Raw genomic sequence first — 19,118 nt, 5'->3', positions numbered from 1 at the left:
ATCATACGAACAGAGAATTATCAATTTGAATTAACCTACCAAACAGCTGGTTATTTTGGTAGTATTCATTGAATAAGGTAAACAAAATATTTTGGCGATACAAAACTTTTATCAATACCAATAAATTGTTTGAATTTATTTTGGCATTTTTGTTCTATCTGCGGAAATGAAAAACGCGAAATAACCCGCTATATATACGCTATCCATCATAATGTTAAAAAACTTGTTTCATATAATTAAACACATGGTATTTCAAATAAAAAAAATAATAATTACATTGTATTTGTCGGACACCAACGCTAATAGTCCATCAGCTGGTAGGGCAAAAATTCAGTTCTGTGTTACACCCCAGGGTACCGCAATTTTTTTGTATAAATTTAAAGAGTAATATCTGAAGAATGTTTTAAGAGGTGTTAGACTTTTGAAAAAGTGTCCAAAAGGGGTTAAAAGGGGACTTATTTCAGGGTATATCAAAAGTTTTGTTTTGCACATTATTACAGAAAAATGTAAAAATAACCAAGTATTCAGTACTATACTTTTTTATTAAATGGAACACATCATATCTTATTGAATCGCAGGCTAATTTTTAATTAATTTTTAAATCGTAGAGGACCAAGAAAAAAAGGGAGAGAGTCAATTTCCAAAAGTCATGATTTTGAATGAAAAGAAGCATACGTACTAATTTTCTTGATTAAATGGTATACTTTTTCACATTGAAACATATAGCATAAAGTATATAAAGCCTGTTGAAAAAAATTTAAAGGTAAGAAACAAAAACATAGAATCAACGACAAACACAAACATAGGCAATCAGAAATGCACGATTCTCTCACAAATTTATACATCGCATTCATGAAATAACTCACATATTAAAACACACAAAACTGTCAGGGTTTCTAGATTTCTATTTTTTTTTTAATTTAACAACCGCATCACCACATTTTAAGGTCACACATAAGGTCAATCCATAGAATCATCATCAGCTTAGTCACCTGCATCTACCGGAATATCATTATCATCTTTTCCATTATCTTTGTCGTCATCATTAGCAATATCAACGATTTGATAATGCTTATATCTACAAGCTTTCGAGCATTAACATACAGCTATCTGTTCAGGATAAACCTTGTTGAACACATGAACATCTTTTTTGGCTCAACCAGCTTTACACGAACAGCACATCAGAATTACCAAAGCATCTAACGCTGGTGGTTAGCCTAGAAATTGATACTGATCAAACCGCTCTAAACAATCCAACCATATTTGTTTGGCAACAGACCAGTGTTGTGTTTAAGAGCAGATTTCCAAATCTTCGTCTGAAAGTTTGCTTGTTTAATGTGCTTTAACATAACATCTTTTGCATTTCAAAATATTCTGATCTTTATTTATCGATATTTTTAATTTCATAGCCATATATAGAACACGAAAACCTCTCGAGTGTTTTGACAACTCTTCGCCAACCTCTTCCAAGGTTTCACCAAGATGGAATAGACCTTCTAACAACTCCACATAACGTTTAAAAAAGCCGAATGCTTTGCCTTTTTTGTACCAGACAAAACACTTACTGAATCACAACCTGTATTGGCGAAAAATCCTAGCAGTTTTCTACAAGCATTCTCACTAAATTTGCACACATTGATTGCACATTTAATAATCTGCATTTGGGGGATGTATCTGTCAGACTTACAATGTTAGAATTGATATGCAACTGTGAAAATAGTAAGCACATACTTCCACAACAGTGTCAGAAGGTTTTTTAACAATGGAGTCGTAACCTTTGTCAGCTGCATGTTTTTGCATTTTATTAAGAAACATTTTTTATCGGCGTCTTCCTGTTTAATTATAAGCTAAAACCATTCTACGCTATTTCATTTTCAACAGATATTTTGTGGCACATACTTCCTTGTGATACAGATAAATCAATACATTCAAGTGTACATCTATAGGATTGTTTACTCTTTTCAAAACAAAAGAATTCAACAAAAGCAACTTTGTTTCCCCCAACTAACAAACATTTCTTCCATTCCCAAGAACACGATTGTTATGGTTTAGAACTTATGGTAATGATTTGCCCTCCCAAGGACCTGCCGTTCTAATTTCGTTATGAATATTGTGCGAAACTATTCATAGACAAAATCAATGCAGGACCACTTTTCGTAACTAACATAATGGTTTTTAAAATAACAATTGCCAAATAAAAAAAAAGTGCTTGGTATCCTAGTTATGGTTTGAATAACTGCCATGTCATCAAATATCCACATATACTTTCCTTAGGAATGAGCCTTTTCAGGACAGGTTTTAATTTTTCATTACATGTGTACCATCAAAGTTTGCAAGAGACATTGGAAGAGGGCCTAATTCAAACTGGAGAACCTATCGCATAACTTGTCTGGGATATGACAAGCAGGCGACATTTTTTTCATCTGCTCTCAATGTTTTGTTGTTCTTATCAGCCATTAACTGCTTGCATTTTATTTCCTTTTTTGAATATGTAAGCAATGATTTTCTTTTGAGTGTTTTGAAGATATCGGTTGACTTTTGAATAAGCCATTCCATAATGAAAATTTCTGAAGCAAAATTACCCTTTTCATACGCATTAAAAATGTCGCACATTAATTCCGAATAAGCAACAGAACTCAAGAACAAGCCATATAACTGCTCAGATGTTACAATGGAATTGGCCAGCTTTGCAGTGTCTGAAACAGTTTCAAAACATCAGTTTCGACTCGCTTCATTCGAGTTTTTCTGAGTTCTTTTGGGGTGGATGCTTCAGGGTTAACCATTCTTACCAATTCTCGAAATTTTAATGATATTGGAGCTCTTTCATGTGCATTTATCAACCAACGTTTATCAGAATCTTTATTTTAACTGAAACCAACAAAGCCATTTGTTTGTATCTCTAAGAAACCTAAGAAAGTAAAAAGTATTGCCAAACCCCACAACTGACTATTTGACGTTCGTTCAAATCGATGTTTGTCGAATGAATGACTAAACAATCTAAAGTCAATCACTTTATAGCTAAAACACAAAATGTTATCAAGCACACCTTTATTGAGTTCGATAGAGTGCACCTTTTTTGAACGCAAAAAAAAAATCACCTTAATTTGTATTTTTTTCATAAATATTTCGTTAAACATTCACTATATAAAATAACTTGACTCACAAAAACATCATAAATCGACAATTAAATGTTTGTTTTCAGTTGCAAATTGATAATGCTATTGTGTGAATACATTGTACATGTTGTATACTGAATCAAAGACGGTAATTTGATGATTTCCGGTATTTCACGAGTATTTGCACGTACAAATATTTTATTAAATAATTCATATTTTAGATGATAAATAAATACTGCAAATGATTTAAACATTGCATAATGATTAATTCTCAAGTTTAATTAACTAAAACGGGTAATTGTATAACGAATGTCTTTACGAAAGGAGAAAATATGCCTTAATTTGAACCCAAAAAATCGGATTGTTTGTTATGTAAAAAACTTTTTTTTTAAACAAAAAATCTTCCGTGTTACATTTAATATGATAAGTTTTGTATCTGTTTTAGTTGTTTAAACCTATACTTTATTTTTTTTTAATCGATTTATATTAAAAAACTTAATTAAAAATTACTTAGTCGTGATTGCTAAATGAGGGGACCATTGGAAGGGACGTTTTTAATCCTCTTTTGGACACTTTTATTTTAGTCTAACACCTTGTATTTTATCAATAAGATAATGAAGTTGAATTCTATCCAAAAAAAATCGCGGTACCCTGGGGTGTAACACAAACTCCTTAACTAGCGCGTTTTTGTGAACTAGCTGATGGACTATAATGCATATTACTGCGTGCAAGTTTTTACAAAGTTTTTTAACATGTAAATCTATCTATTTCTTTCGATAAGTTTGCTTGCAATGATGTAATTGTATTAAACATCAGCAAAACAGGAATAACTACATTTCACAGATGAATTTTTTGGTCTGGTGACAGTATTCATCGATCAATCTGGAAGTTGAAAAGGTTGCACAGTTTGCTGGGTAACCTGAATGTTGTTGATCCATGTTGTTTGGTTGACTACCGGTGAATTTGAAATAACTAGATGAATTTGATATTATCCATTTCCATTGTCCTTCATTCTCAGCATCAGTTGCTCCCACGAAGAATTGATCATATTCACCTGGATCTGAAAAAATCAAATCAATTCTTTTAATCCTATATATTTAGATATCTCACGTTTGTATGTCTTTCATAATTTATCAACACTTTGACTACACAATTTTACACATTGAATTGTTCCTTAACTTTGGAAAAAAGGAGGGGCATTTTTGAAATTTACTGAGTTGTAATGGCGAGTCGCTATAACAGACTACTCTTTTGCAATGATAAACATTTACTAGATAACATCTACGATACGACTGTCTGGTAATATATCCGCAACAGTCTATGTGTCGTTATTTGATTAATATGCACAAAAGCAACAGTTAAAACTGCATTAGCTATTATCAAAAATGTTTTTCGCTGCTTTAAATCCCATAATGATACTGTTTATTTTTTTAATAATCGTAGAAAAGCAGGATAAACGTGATAAATGTTCAATACATATAACAAGTTTCGACTACATAATACATCAGCATCTTAACTCAAATTAAAAGGTTTGACGTGCAGTTAATATACCACTTTGGATTGTTTCCTATTTTGTAGTATTTTGTACTTTGTTCTTTGCTAGTCACATCCTTTTATCAATCCTATTATTTGTTTACCAACAATAAACAACGACAAAGACAAACAACAGTCTGTCCATAGAACACAGCACATGGAACAGAATGTTAAACGTTCTGTTTAACATTCTGTTCCATATGCTGTGATCAAGAACTACATAAGCAAACTATAATTCAATTAAACATATAATTTTGTATTTGTATGATTTTAAATTGATTTTACTGGAGTTAAGGCATTTAACTGATCAAAAATAAAGATATCCGTATTTCTATTGCATCACCTAAGTTCTGTTTATATCTGCCTATTACTCCTGCATATTTTATTAAAATATATATTTACTAAACGGTGGATTAGGCGCTAACATATTTATATATTTTTGATTGAATTCAATTACTACGATGTGCTATATTTTTCATAGGATAAATATAACATGCAAAACATATGATTCTAATTCAAATAGTAGCATAGGGCATTTTATAAGGCATATTTCGGTAATAGTGACAAACAAAAAGGTAAAATATGCTACACAGAAGAACAAGTGGTCAGTATGCTGTAGTTACTTATCGACAACATATTTGTTGAGTTTGGAGGTAGACTTTTCCAACAAATTGTCAGCATTCCTATGGGAACAAACTGTGCGCCTCTTCTTGTCAACCTCTTCTCATTTTCATATGAATCGGAGTTCCTCCAGACACTTGTCCAAAACAAGAGGATCAAAGAAGCCAGATTATTTAATTTCACTTTCAGATATATTGATGATATCCTTTCCATAAACAATCAAAACTTTTCTGATTGGGTTCCATTAACATATCCCCCAGAACTAGAGATTAAAGAAACAACAGACACGGCTTCCTCCGCTTCATTTTTAGACTTATATCTCGAATTTGACTTACACAGTCATCTCAGTACTAGAATCTATAACAAACGAGACGATTTTAATTTTGAAATATTAAATTCCCCCCACCTTAGTAGCAATACACCAACTTCACCTGCATATGGGATATATATTTCCCAACTTATTCGATATTCAAGAGCTTGCAGCTCCTACTCAGATTTTGTAAAACGTCATCAGTGTCTGAGTAGAAAGTTGATGAACCATGGCTATGTCAAAGAACGTCTCGTCCTTTTTCTTAAAAAGTTCATCGGAAGGTATAAATATTCCGTATCAACTTCTCAAATAATACACGATGGTCTTGATGTATAGATTCTGCGTACTGATGTTGGTTATCATCTTAACAACGTGTTTTATTGTTTTGTCATTTGTCTTTTTTTCTATAATATTATTAATATTAATTTTACTGTTGATGTGATATCCGTTTGACATGGCTCGGTACTTATACATCTCGTCAATGTGTTTGTATTGGTTTTCATTTTTTAGTGGTTTGTGTTGTGTATGCGACTTTTTGTATTTCTGTTGTTCTTATAACGTGACTCTGTACGTTAAAAGATCCCGTCAGTATGATATTGTTTTTGTATATGTCATTATGATATATTTCTATTTTGAATTACTATATACGTTGAACCACAAACGTCTAAATCATTTAAGGGGAATCAACTATTTTTGGATTCTTATAAATTCTATATATAACTTTAGGACTAGTTTAAATACTCGGTCTATTTCTGAAATTTATTCTTACATACTTTCGATTTTTTAACACTGTATGCTAACATTGCCTATGTAAATTTTAAAAATTGTTTAAAATTTCTAACGTCAGACACTCAAATCAATCAATATATTCGTAGATAGTAGATGTTTTTGTGTTCTGTTAAATTGTTCCTTTTAAAATTGTTATACGATGATGACTTATAATATACCCATATTTTACTATCTTATTGTTTATTTAACGCATCAATAAAAATATAACAGAATTTGATAAGACTGTCAATACAGTGAGAGGGTTAGCGCTCTAGAACTAGGTTTAATCCACCATTTTCTACATTTGAAAATGTCTGTACCAAGTCAGGAATATGACAGTTCTTGTCCTTTCGTTTTTAATGCGTTTTGTTATTTGATTTTGCCATGTTGATTATGGATTTTCCGAATTGATTTTCCTCTACGTTCAGTGTTTTTGTGATTTTACTTTTAACTTCTTTAAATAGCTGCAAATATTACAGTCAAATAATCCAACAGAACGTAATATTATTGTAGTATAATCTTACAGTAGAGGTCAAAGAAGTCAACCATGTCTTCGTGTTTCTTCTCTGTATCCAACACAAGTAGGTTACTATTTCTTCTCTCGCAGTAGTCTTTCGCATCATACCAAGTCAACAATATTGTGCTCATCATCAGACATATACCATTATAGTAAACAAAACCATCGCCATGACACTCTGTAAATTAAACATGTCAAAATTCAATATTTCAGATTTATAAATATTCAAAAATTTCTTCATATTTGACCTACGTGGTCTTGGGTGCCATATATTTTTTCCCTATATTATTATTCGACAAATGATGATTCACATAGAGAATAGATAAAAAAAGATATAGGCGAAAGAAATCGAGGGACATTCAAACCTATAAGTCGTCAAAAAATGCAAATGCCTTGAGTCAAAAAGAAAAAAAAAAAAAAAAAAGTCAATAAAACTCACAGAAAACCCGAACACTAACACGAACACCACCAACAACTAGGGATGAATTCAGGTTTTCCGGAAGCGTAGTCAGATAATGATTCATATGTGGTGTTGATCATGAGAGTACATACCCGGTTATAAGTCTAATGGGACAATAGTATTGTTACAACATAAGGAACACATCCGCTATCTTCTGTCAAGCGAATATTTGATAAAAGTCAATGAACTCGTGATGGCCTCCGATTACTTTACGAAGGGATGATTTAAACTTCATCATTTGGAACTTTTGATTTATTAGCTTCGATGTGAGCAGCAACCCTCATCAAAAAAGTCATGATAGGAAGTAAAAGCCCGGGAATATCGTATCGATGACGTTAAATTTAATTTCATATTGATACGATTTAAATCTTTAAGATTTTGTCGAATTGACTGTCTGATTTTTTTATTTTCTCTGATGTATCAAAAGATAGTGGGGTGGGGTTGATTATGCGACCCAGTTTGCATTATATTCATTCTCTTTGATAGGCATTTCATAATGTTTGACAAAGCCTTAAACGATGGAGGTAGCATATTTAAATGTAAGGCTATGCAATATCAAATAAAGGAATAACAAAAAAAGTAATTGTATAATTAATCGGCTTACAACTGATACAAATACATGTAAGATGATTTTGTTTACTTGAAATCATAGATATTTTATCTTTGTTCTAATTTGTTTTATGTTTTTAAGGTTGACAATAGCAATCAAAATACTTAAAATTGATTTGTCAAACTAATTACCACGATAATCATTTTCGAATTAAACAAAAATGTATTTAATTAAAGCTTTCAATACCCATTGATATAAAATCTATTAAGAATAAAAGAAAGATCAAGGTAAGCTGGTACCGTTTATTGGTATTCGATTTTCTGTTGTTACGCCGGTTTATCGATTAATCAATTTAACCGTTTGTAAAACTGATTTGTTATCGTTATAAAATCGTCGATTTTTCTGTTTTGGTGATCACATCATCGCAAGTTACCAAATAACATTATCAAGTTCAAATAATTAAACATCTATTAAATGATTTTTTCTAAAAGGTTGTTGTTAAACATATTACTAAAGCAAGAAAAAAAACAGAGGAACGTTGACAGTAAATCCACAATGCTGTAGAGACAGACCTTCAAAACAGCATATTTTAAAAAGCATTCCGAGTAATGGCCTTCGGACAATTTTTAATGTTCGATTTGTGTCTTCTTTTTTATTATATCGAAATGATTCTCCCTGGAACTCATATTAATATTGTGAATAAAAGAAAATGATACACACAAAGATTGTTGCGTTATGTCTTACATGGAAACAGTCAACAAATATTAAAAAAAAGAAGATGTAGTATGATTACTAATGCGACAACTATCCAAAAGAGACTAAAAAGACACAAAAATTAAAGGTCACTGTACGGCCTTCAACAATGCTCAAAGCCAATAACGCAAAGTCAGCTTAAAAGGCTCCGAAATGACAATATAAAACAATTCAAACGAGAAAACTAACGACATTATGTATGCTTATAAAATGTGCGAAAAACAAATATGTAAAATATATGTAACACATACACAACCGATAACGACTAAATTTCAGGCTACTGACTTTAGCTGGGCACATACATACATAATGTGGTGTGGTTAAATATATTAGCGGGATCTTACACCTCCCCTAACATGGGACAATGGTATAACAGTACAACATAAGAACGAACTATAGAAATCCGTTGAAAAGGTCTTAACTTATCAGAATGACAATAAAACCACGTGGACGTGGCCGGGTAATCTTTTGCATTGTCTTCCTCAAGGAGTTACATTTTCTTTTGAATTGTCTTTTACAATATGGATTTAAATCTTTTCTATGAATGGAATAAATAAATATAATACACTTTAAAATAACCGGCTTCGCGTTTCATAGACAGAACAAAATATTAGTCATTCCTTATATGTAAAAATGCACATTTTTGAATTTGATAAAAGGATAAGACGAAAACATTCAAACGCAAAGAAACGGACAAATGCAGATATTGTAAACAATGGAATTTTCATGACATTTATATTTTTCATTCCGTTTTCTGTGCGGAAAGAGTGTACAAGAAAACAGAAAGCTTCTTACAATTTCGTAGAACATTTCAAAGAAATTAATTCAAAATATTAAGACAATCATTGACCAACTGTGTCCATGAAGACCAAAATATAACAACGGATTTCACACGAATGATCTATATATCCCACGCGTAATTCCTTAATACAAGGACGTGTAGGAGATAAAAAGTGGAAAGAAATACACCCGCAAAGTGGAAAATGATTGATATAAGTTGTAATATCTGGTTTCCCAATCACCTATAAAAAGATATGTTTAAATAAGAGATCAAAACATTAAAACTCGTGACAATTGAATTAAATTGCAATGTTTGTTTGGGAAGCAATTATTACATGTATTATTAATATTGTTATATAAACAACCTTCGTTTAATCACTAGTAAATTAATTACGCCATTGGATCTGGTATACTGAGTAATTGGATCAAAAGATTGATCAGTAAGCCATTATCCTCGCTGCTTCTCTTTGTCCTTTATAAAGCTATTGTTTATGGTAATTGTGTATGGTTTATTTGGAAAAAAAACACACATGTTTGAGTTTAATCATACTTTATATAATATAAGTTACATAACTGGAAGTAAACAGATGCATGTACACGATGAAGCGACGAAAACTGTATATAACAATAAGAAAATGTGCTATGATTTCCAATGAGACAACACTCTACAAGAAACCAAAAGACACTGCAATAAACAAATAATGCCGCTTCAGGGCAGCACTCGCACCCGCAAAGTGGAAAGGGAATAATATAAGTGGCAATAACTTGTTTCCCAATCCACTTTAAATAAATATGTTTAGACTAATAAAACTAGTTAACAACTATAGATCGCCGTAGGTTCATCAACAATAACTAAAATCAATATCGCATAGTCCGCTATAATATGCACAGAAATTACAAAATGAATGTACAAAATTCAAGCATGAAAAATAAAACCCTGATTTATTTTCAATTGATAAAAATATTTCAAAATATTATATACAAAAACATACGACAACACCTTTATTACTGACTTCTAAATAAGGACAGGTACATATACAATGTAGCGTGGTTAAAGTAGTTAAAAGGCACCAAAACCTTTTTAAACAGTGGTGTTGATTTTATTTTTAGACAAAAAGAGTTTTGATTTACTGCCAACACTTGCTTTCTGATATATATGCAATTGTACCATTTAACAATTATTTACCTAAATTTGACCTAAATTCTGCTAAATCACGAATTCACAAGAGGACGAATTAAACTCAAAATTCTTAATTGAAAATAAATACTACAGAAAGGGAGGGACGCGTATATTCAAACGCAAATAAAAACAGACAGACTCGTTCCAATCTCACTTGTATCGTGTAATCAAAAACAGAGAAAAGAAGAAACGTAATATGTTTTTGAAGATAATTGAAAGTTGTTTTGAAATGAGTGACCAGCGATGTGAAATTTTGTCGAAAAATGTAAAGACAAGTATTATATCATGTATATATGCCGTTCAGTTTAAAAACCAAGCTTACCATTTACTGGTTGTTTCACAAACACCTTAACCAAAGCATTTGTCGAAGAATCTGCTGTTATTGATGATAATCCATAACATGTTTCTTGATAAAAGTAGAATGCCTTACAGTACGGGTTAATCTTGCAGAGTAAGGCACATTTTGCCAAGTTATTACTTGCTTGTGTATATAAAACGTCTGTGATTGAGGACGCCTTCCACAGGATAGAATCAGGCATTTGTTGAAAAAAATCCCAGTCTTGGGAACAACCTGCAAGATAAAAATGTTTAAAAATTATTGAACACGTGCAGCGATACTATCTTGTAATAGATTAAATGACTAAAGTTCAAATCCATTGTTCTTATATCTTGATGTTTGAGTCTGTGTTCATTAATTGTACTGGACAGTTTATTGAGCATTGGTCAGGTCTTACAAAAGAGATGTTAGCACTATAAAAAATCTATTCATCAATGGATCAACTGAACATTTTGATCTGAGCGTCACTGATGAGTCTTATGAAGACGAAACGCGCGTCTGGCGTATAAAATTATAATCCTGGTACTTTTGATAACTGTTTGAATATAAAATAACATAAATATATTATACATCTTAAAATATGTACAAAAAACCACAATACTAGCCAAATCATTTTCAAATGGCAAATATGAAAACCTGATTTTGTCAAATGCATTCTTTGATAAATTTCATTGTAATGAGTTTACAATATGTTATAATTTAAATCTGAATACCACTTTAAATAAATCTTTACGGCGAAACCATTCCGAATATATTGAATATAAAATAACATAAATATATTATACATCTTAAAATATGTACAAAAAACCACAATGCTAGCCAAATCATTTTCAAATGGAAAATATGAAAACCTGATTTTGTCAAATGCATTCTTTGATAAATTTCATTGTAATGAGTTTACAATGTGTTATAATTCAAATCTGAATACCACTTTAAATAAATCTTTACGGCGAAACCATTCCGAACATATTGACGTCCAAAATCACGTTTCCGCAACCCCAAATACCGATGCTAAACGGGTTTTATTCATTTTTATTATGATAACGGATTGTTTTTATAACAATAAAAATTATCATTGATACTTTGTCTTCGAAAATAATCGCTTTTAAAGCTGACAATGTTTTTGAATTAAAGTCATACCTGTTTTCACCTATCATCGTTGCTTGAACTACAGAGAACCACTAATTATAAGGTACACTTCCCAACTTGGAAAAGTTTTAGTTTTTCATTGTTATTTAAAAACAAATTCGGGCTCTCAGAAGTGAGCTTTTTTTTCGAAAGTCCCATAACGTCCGCAGACTGATGTTTTGATCAATTTAAAATAAAGAGCAGCTTCCTTTGACAAGCTGTTGGGTCCTCAATGCTCTTCAACTTTGTACTAGTTTTGCTTTATAACTTCTTTTATCTTAGCGTCACTGATGAGTCTAATGTAGACGAAACACGCGTCGTGTATTAAATTATAAGCTTGATACCTTTGATAACTATAGTAAAATCTTTTTATTTCGTACTATAATAAAAATACATTGTATTTGATTTTAAAACAAGATTCAGCGGTCAGATTGTCTAAAATCTTTCTATTTGTTCTCAAAAAGTAAAATATGAATATCATCGGTTCTTTTACTTACATTTTATACATACGACAATAATAATCAGAACCAAGGAGTAAACAAAGATTCACAAAACCAAAGGACATTTACATCAACAGGTATAAATAATAAAAAAGAAACAACAGGAACTCCACTAAAAGCTGGGAGTAAAATAAGGTGCAACGTAAGGGCAGGCATTTCCTGCAAAGTATACAGCCCCCGTCGTGTTATTTCGTTGTTCAGTTCGGTAATGAGGGAAAGTTATTATGATTGAGGAAGAATATCAAATATTGCTATACGTGGATTCATATATTTTCGTGGGAACCAATTTTCTTGGATGAAGGAAAACTTACATGTTTATTTTTTTTCTAAAAATACAATTCATCGGAAGCCAACATATACTGTGAAAGTACTTTAATTCGTGGGTATCAATTTTCGTGGATTGAGCAATATTAACATGTTCGTGGGTTTTTAAATTCGTGGATTTTAGTTTTCTAAAAAAAAAATAGTCTGAATTGAAGGAAATTGCAAAGTAAACATTGACCCGTGTTAATCGTAGTGATAACACTTATTTACCCATGATAAAGTGATCAACAGATTAAAGACCATCAAAGGTGTTAATTAGGCCATACACATGTCACCTATTGAAAATAGTAACATAAACAAATGCTATAAACGTATCTTGAATTGTCAAATAATTCTTATCAAAATCAAGCCCAGCATGAAATTATTATTTTCCATATGAACGAGAACTATGAGGATATAAAATGAACACTTTATCATACTAGCATATCAACACCGGAAATCTGACTTTCATCGATCAAAAATATTTTTTTATGAGAATTAAAGGATCAAAAGTTGTACAGGTTAGGTTATTAAAGATTAAATGGGTATAATCCTGCATGCGGTTGTAGTTCTGTGACTGCTATCAAAGTATTCTCAGATTTGGCGTTATTCAACATATTCTCTAGATCATATCAGTGGTCAAACTTCCGATGGGGATCTTTCCATGTCTTGATTTGGACAATGGTTGTTTTATTTCGTTGGACACTTAAATTCGTGGATAAAGTCATACACGAAAACCACGAAAATTGGTACCCCACGAATAAAAGTACTTTCACAGTAGTCAAGTTTCAAAATCATGGATAGTGTTACGTTTAGATGGTTATGACTAAAAAAGAACAAACAGATAAATTCAATTCAACGACGTAAATCCATTTATCGAAAAATACTTTAAAAAATTGGAGATCTAAATTTAAATACGAAGTACACCAACCCAACAACCAGGTTTTAAATCCGTCATCAATACAAAAGCCCTGAAACACTTAAAATCACAGCAGCTGTGAATCAAAGGTGTTGTTTGATATATGCATGGTTTCATTTTGATTTTTGAAGAAGGTTTAATTTTTTTTTTATCATAAACCTTCATACTGTGGATTCGTTATTTTTCCTTTGATACCTATTTTTGTAGATTTTATAGTAATCCGGGAACCACGATTTCAAATGTTCAACGAATTACAAATTTAGTATGAAATTTAAGCAGACATTTGCAAAACCATGAAATTAAAAGTCCACGAAAATACCAGTTTTCCGCAATCCACGAAAATAAGTACCCACTCTCGAAAATAAATTAATCCACCATATTTAATAAATCATATATATATATACATACCTAGTGTGGTAATCATACATAGAAATAATATCATCCGTAAGAGTAACATAACTCGAGGAAATCCTGATTATTTAAACAATTTTAAACTGAACTAATTTCGATTGAGTCAATCCCGTTCCTATTTCGAACAATATTAAATATGATTTTTAACGACCAATTGAGCATTTAATGTGTTTATCTATTCAAAACTAAATGCATCTTTATTGAAAACTCTAATTAGTAAAACTCAAATGAGAAATATTTTTTTAAGATTAAAACATATAATGTTACGTTTAACTACTGACAATATTTCTCCTTATAATACAAGGTAACGGTAATTGTCATATTGAATAATTTGATATGGAATTATTGATCTTTTCATTGAAATGCATATCAAAGCCAATAAAACAAACATTAAAAAATAACCATTGAATTCAGTGCCCTGTACTGGATATTTATTTTTTTTACTTTAAAACATTATAATTATATTTTGTTTATCTAAAAAGCCATCATCGATAATTGATAGAGCAATGCTTCAATGTTTTTGAACCCAATAATTTTGACAGTGGAAGTACAATTAAATAAAACGTTTTATCTGACCATTCAAAAGATAATTATACAGCTTTATATATACCTTTTTTCATCCAGCTGATATCTTAACAATTACCTCTGTTAATTGTTGATTTCGAATCATCATAAGCGTTTTACAGTGATTGAATTAATATGTATTTGTATAGTTGTACCATTAGTTTTGTACATTTAAAATTTGCTGATTTATGGATGAAAGGCAAATATTATTTTTTATATATATATTTAAGTAATTGCTGTTATGCTCAACTAAAGGGAAACACTTTATCTATACTTTTGAGCTGATGTCTATCTGTTTGTCCGTGTTGAGGGAAAGAAATGAAACATGTCATACCTCGAAAAATTTCTTGTATGAAGTGAAATGCAGAATTCCTCAATGATATCTTATCGCCAGGTTTGACGTAGATATGTAAAAATAATAGAATGTGTAATACTAGCCCTTTTTAGTTCTTAATATCAAAATTCATCTTTATGAATTTATGAGAAACGGTTTCGATATTCGTCTCCTATTGATAAGTTTCCTACCCTAGAATTTGCATTGACATAATCTCTTTCTCGTTTCTTGTAAGTTTGTATATCTCCGTTCGTTCGATATGCAAATGACATTGTGTTACTAGTTAAAAATTCGTTCTCCAACAATTGTAACATATACATTCTGTCTCAAAATTTCATTTAATATAGATTCATTCAGGAATTAATAGTAAAGGTATATGTAAATAAGAAATAAGTCTACAACTGGAAAACGTATGACATTAAACGGGCACATTGTTCAGTGCTCGATTCGACCAGCCTCTGATTTCTTAATCGGTGAGACATTTACTATTTTTTTTTGCCAGGACGGTTAATCTTTCAAATTTATTTCTCAAACGGTACCAGTTTTATGTATAAGGATTTTTTAAAGAGATTTGGGAGTATTTTAATCGTTAATTTTGAGACTGTATCTGTGTGGGTAACATACAATGTAACAGTTTGGTTAAATATTTTCAAATGTTTCTGACTTATACTAAAATCTGTTATTCTAATTCAACTTTTAAAGATAGTTTTCAAAACCATTTTCTTTGAAATTCAGCCACTGAATCTAGATTCCATAACATTCAAGAAGCTAAGTAAGATAAATTATCTGTTGTTGAAATGTGCCACAAAATTAAACATTTCAAAATATAACCAATCAAAAATGTCTTTTTTAAAACAAAGATATAACAAGGGTTTAGCATATACAAAATTGAATTTCATTATTTGTATACGTACTTCATCAAAAGTGACTCTTTAGTTGTTCTCCTTAAACTACGTTGAAACCTTTTAGTTTTCTAGTTTATATAATTAGAAGGACACCTCCTGGTGCGGGTTTTTCTCGCTGCATTGAAGACCTGTTGGTGACCTTCTGATGTTGTCTGTCCTATGTTTTTTTTTTACACATTCCCCATTTCCATTCTTAATTTTATTACATTTTTCATTTCCGGGCCTTTGTATAGCTAATTATGTGGTATGGACTTTTTTAATTGATGAAGGCTGAATGGTGACCAAAAGTTGTTAGTTTTTGTGTCATTTGTTTTCTTGTGAAACGTGTTATCATTGGCAATCATACATGTACCACATTTTTTTAATACATATGTATATACACGATTAATTGCAGTTATTGAGTTATGTAAATGCAGAACGTTTGGGTCAGACGTAAGTGTTGCTGATGAGTTATTGAACGTTGAAATCATAATGTCATTTATATGTTCCAGCTGAAAGCTTCACATGATTCAGTACTCCATCTGTGTTAATATTAGACAAAGACCAAGGCTATGCCAAAACCCTTCTAGATATGATAATAACCTTAATTTTAATATCACTGTGAAACAGGTCGTGCGATTCATTCATTCACCTAAACCCGGTTTATCTATATGCCAAAAGTGACAGTATTTTTTTTTTGGAAAATGCCTTCTCTTACGGTTTTGCATGAATGATGTTTCATAAATAAATTTTAAAAAAAACAGACCAGTAGAAAATGCACAATTATAAGCATTAAATTATCAATTGACTTTTGAATTGTCTTTCAATTTTCTCTATAAACTGTCGATAAAAAAAATCAGCTTTTCAATAACACAATCGTAGGTGTATATATAGTTCGTATCAGTGTAGTACATTGCAAGATAAGATTGTGTCAAGGACCAACACTATGAATTATAATCAAAGACTCCCATTTAAAAAAAGTAGTGTCATTTGAGAACGGGAATAAACAAATCTAGTTTTAAATAACTCTAATTATTTATAAATGTAAAAAAAAAGTTATTGGAGACGATCTTTATTGTTGGAATAGACTATCTTTATGCAGAACACAACTACATACAAGTATATACCCCAGCATAATATTTCTGAAGACCATCTCCCACTCTAGAAAAAGGATACACATTCCTCAGTTCCATTCTCAATTTAGAAGAAGAACATTTAAAAGATAGTTAGATGTACGTCTAGATGACCAATTCCTATATTGTTCTTTTTATGGATTTTTGCAAAGTGTAAATAGCATTAGACTAGTTAAACTTGACTGGATATTTTAGTCGATATCGTTTTACATTCTTAACTATTAAAAAAAGAAAGAAAAAGATAGATTGGGATGTTATAGTATGACAATGACATAACTTTAGTCATTAACAAAATCAAGATAAAGAAGTGATTTAAAAGTTTATTTTAAACTGAAATGTTCTGTCAATAGACTCGTTAATTATCGATAGGGAATTTTTAAAACGTTTAATGAGTTGTAAACATCAATTAAATGATTTGTATACCATTCATAAAAACACAAAACGTGGTGGAAAATATTTATGGGAAACCGAGTATGCATCAATTAAACATTGTTGAAGCATACTATGTTATTCAGTACGATGCAAAATTACAAACTTTTAGGAATATTGTAAATATTCTTTCAACTCCGATTCCTTGTCCCTGAAATGGTTTGAATTATTTCACATTTACGGAAGCGTTTTATATCCGATTATTTGAGACAGAAGTTTTTCAGTTCAGTAGTTTTCATTAGTTCATGTATTTCAAATGTTTTGGTAAATTGTTTTGCTTAAAATAGATTTCAATGACATGTTTGATATTTTCTCGTTTGAATTGTTTACATTTTTATGCCATTTGCAACCCTGACATAGCTCCCTGGTTCTTTTTAAATTAGGTATTGAATTGCCTTATTCTGAAACGACAATCCCTGGGTATAACTTGTTGAGTATGTCCATTCAAACTAATGTGGTATTTGTTTGATTTCAGTTTTTTATTGGTTAAAGTTCGATTATAACGTAATGTTTTCTGGCTTTCCTCTAAAATCATTTCTGAAGTCATGAAAAGGCGACCATGCCTGATGATGTCGCATAGAAAGAACACAACTTTTTGCAGATAAGTCATGTAAAATAGTTTCTCAATGTATCAGGTATATTAAAAATTTAATTGTATGTAATTACAGGGTATATAAACGATGTCAGTTTATTTATTTGGTACGCCAATATGGTTTCTTGAACATGTTGAATACTCTAATGGAGTATCAAACCAGTTGGAAAGCTAAATAAAAAACTAAAGTTTCTTCAAACAGTTAAGTCGGTTTTTTTAGTTTACACAATTGCATAATTGGTATCTTAATCTCAGTAAATTCACATAAATCAAATCCTACTTTTTGGTTGTCTTTTTGGTTTTTGTTTTTGTTTATGTTGGTTCGTTTCTCCCATCTTACATTTTTGTTGCCAGTTTTATGGACTGATAGTTGCCTGTTCTTTATTGTTTGTATCGCTAGGGCTGTATCTGTTCTGAAACTGTCAAGCAATAGCGGATGTCACCCTGGTCCGCCATTTGCCACTAAGTGGCAGCCATTTAGATTTTTGTTTTACATTGAATAACATATTTACTTCAGAATACACCATTCTGCGAATTTTTATAAAGTTTAAAGCATTTTGAAAATTTTATGCCGTGTCTTATTTTCTTCGATTTACGAAGGTATGCTAATTGATTTATATCTATTTAAGATTTATTTATGGAGTAAACGAATTCAATATTTAATGCTTTGTGTTTTAACGTGTCGATACCCATTTTGTGCCGTGACAGTTACTATTGACACTGGATTGATGATCTGACAGCAGAATTCTAAGTCACAGAGTATAACACCAGCAAAGTATGCAAAACTGAGTGTTTTTATCGCAAATGTTGTATTTGAAATAGTTTTCATGATCTATATGAAATTAAAAAGGTGTAGATTTGTTTTCAAATTAAAAATATTTAACAAAAATATGTCAACTTTAAAATCGAGACGGCCGCCGTGAAAAACTCAAAAATATGTTAGCTACCCCTCTTATATGCTTAACTACACCCTAGAACATATATGCCGAATTCTAT

General features: G+C 30.9%; 1 protein-coding gene across 1 annotated transcript; it reads right to left on the bottom strand.

The window, feature by feature from the left end:
- Positions 1-3,468: 3,468 nt before the first annotated feature.
- LOC134693658 (asialoglycoprotein receptor 2-like) lies at positions 3,469-14,293 on the bottom strand. The gene is made up of 4 exons (XM_063554541.1): positions 14,184-14,293; positions 10,911-11,159; positions 6,873-7,043; positions 3,469-4,176 (listed from the first exon to the last, which is right to left on the bottom strand). Exons 1-4 carry the CDS (start codon positions 14,230-14,232, stop codon positions 3,947-3,949), a joined length of 699 nt encoding a protein of 232 aa, XP_063410611.1. The 5' UTR covers positions 14,233-14,293; the 3' UTR covers positions 3,469-3,946.
- Between the last annotated feature and the right edge of the window lie 4,825 nt (positions 14,294-19,118).

This window comes from Mytilus trossulus, chromosome 12 (assembly GCF_036588685.1).
Source record: "Mytilus trossulus isolate FHL-02 chromosome 12, PNRI_Mtr1.1.1.hap1, whole genome shotgun sequence".
Taxonomy (NCBI): Eukaryota; Metazoa; Mollusca; class Bivalvia; order Mytilida; family Mytilidae; genus Mytilus; species Mytilus trossulus.
Note: the sequence above shows the minus strand (reverse complement) of the source record. Positions and strands in the feature narration are given on the sequence as shown.

Coding starts and splice junctions, on each gene's coding strand:
- LOC134693658 (XM_063554541.1), bottom strand. CDS start 14,232: ATGTTACTCTTACGGATGATATTATTTCTATGTATGATTACCACACTA. Junction 11,160..14,183: donor ATGTATGATTACCACACTAG/GTATGTATATAT, acceptor TTTATCTTGCAG/GTTGTTCCCAAGACTGGGAT. Junction 4,177..6,872: donor TGACTTCTTTGACCTCTACT/GTAAGATTATAC, acceptor TGATTTTTTCAG/ATCCAGGTGAATATGATCAA.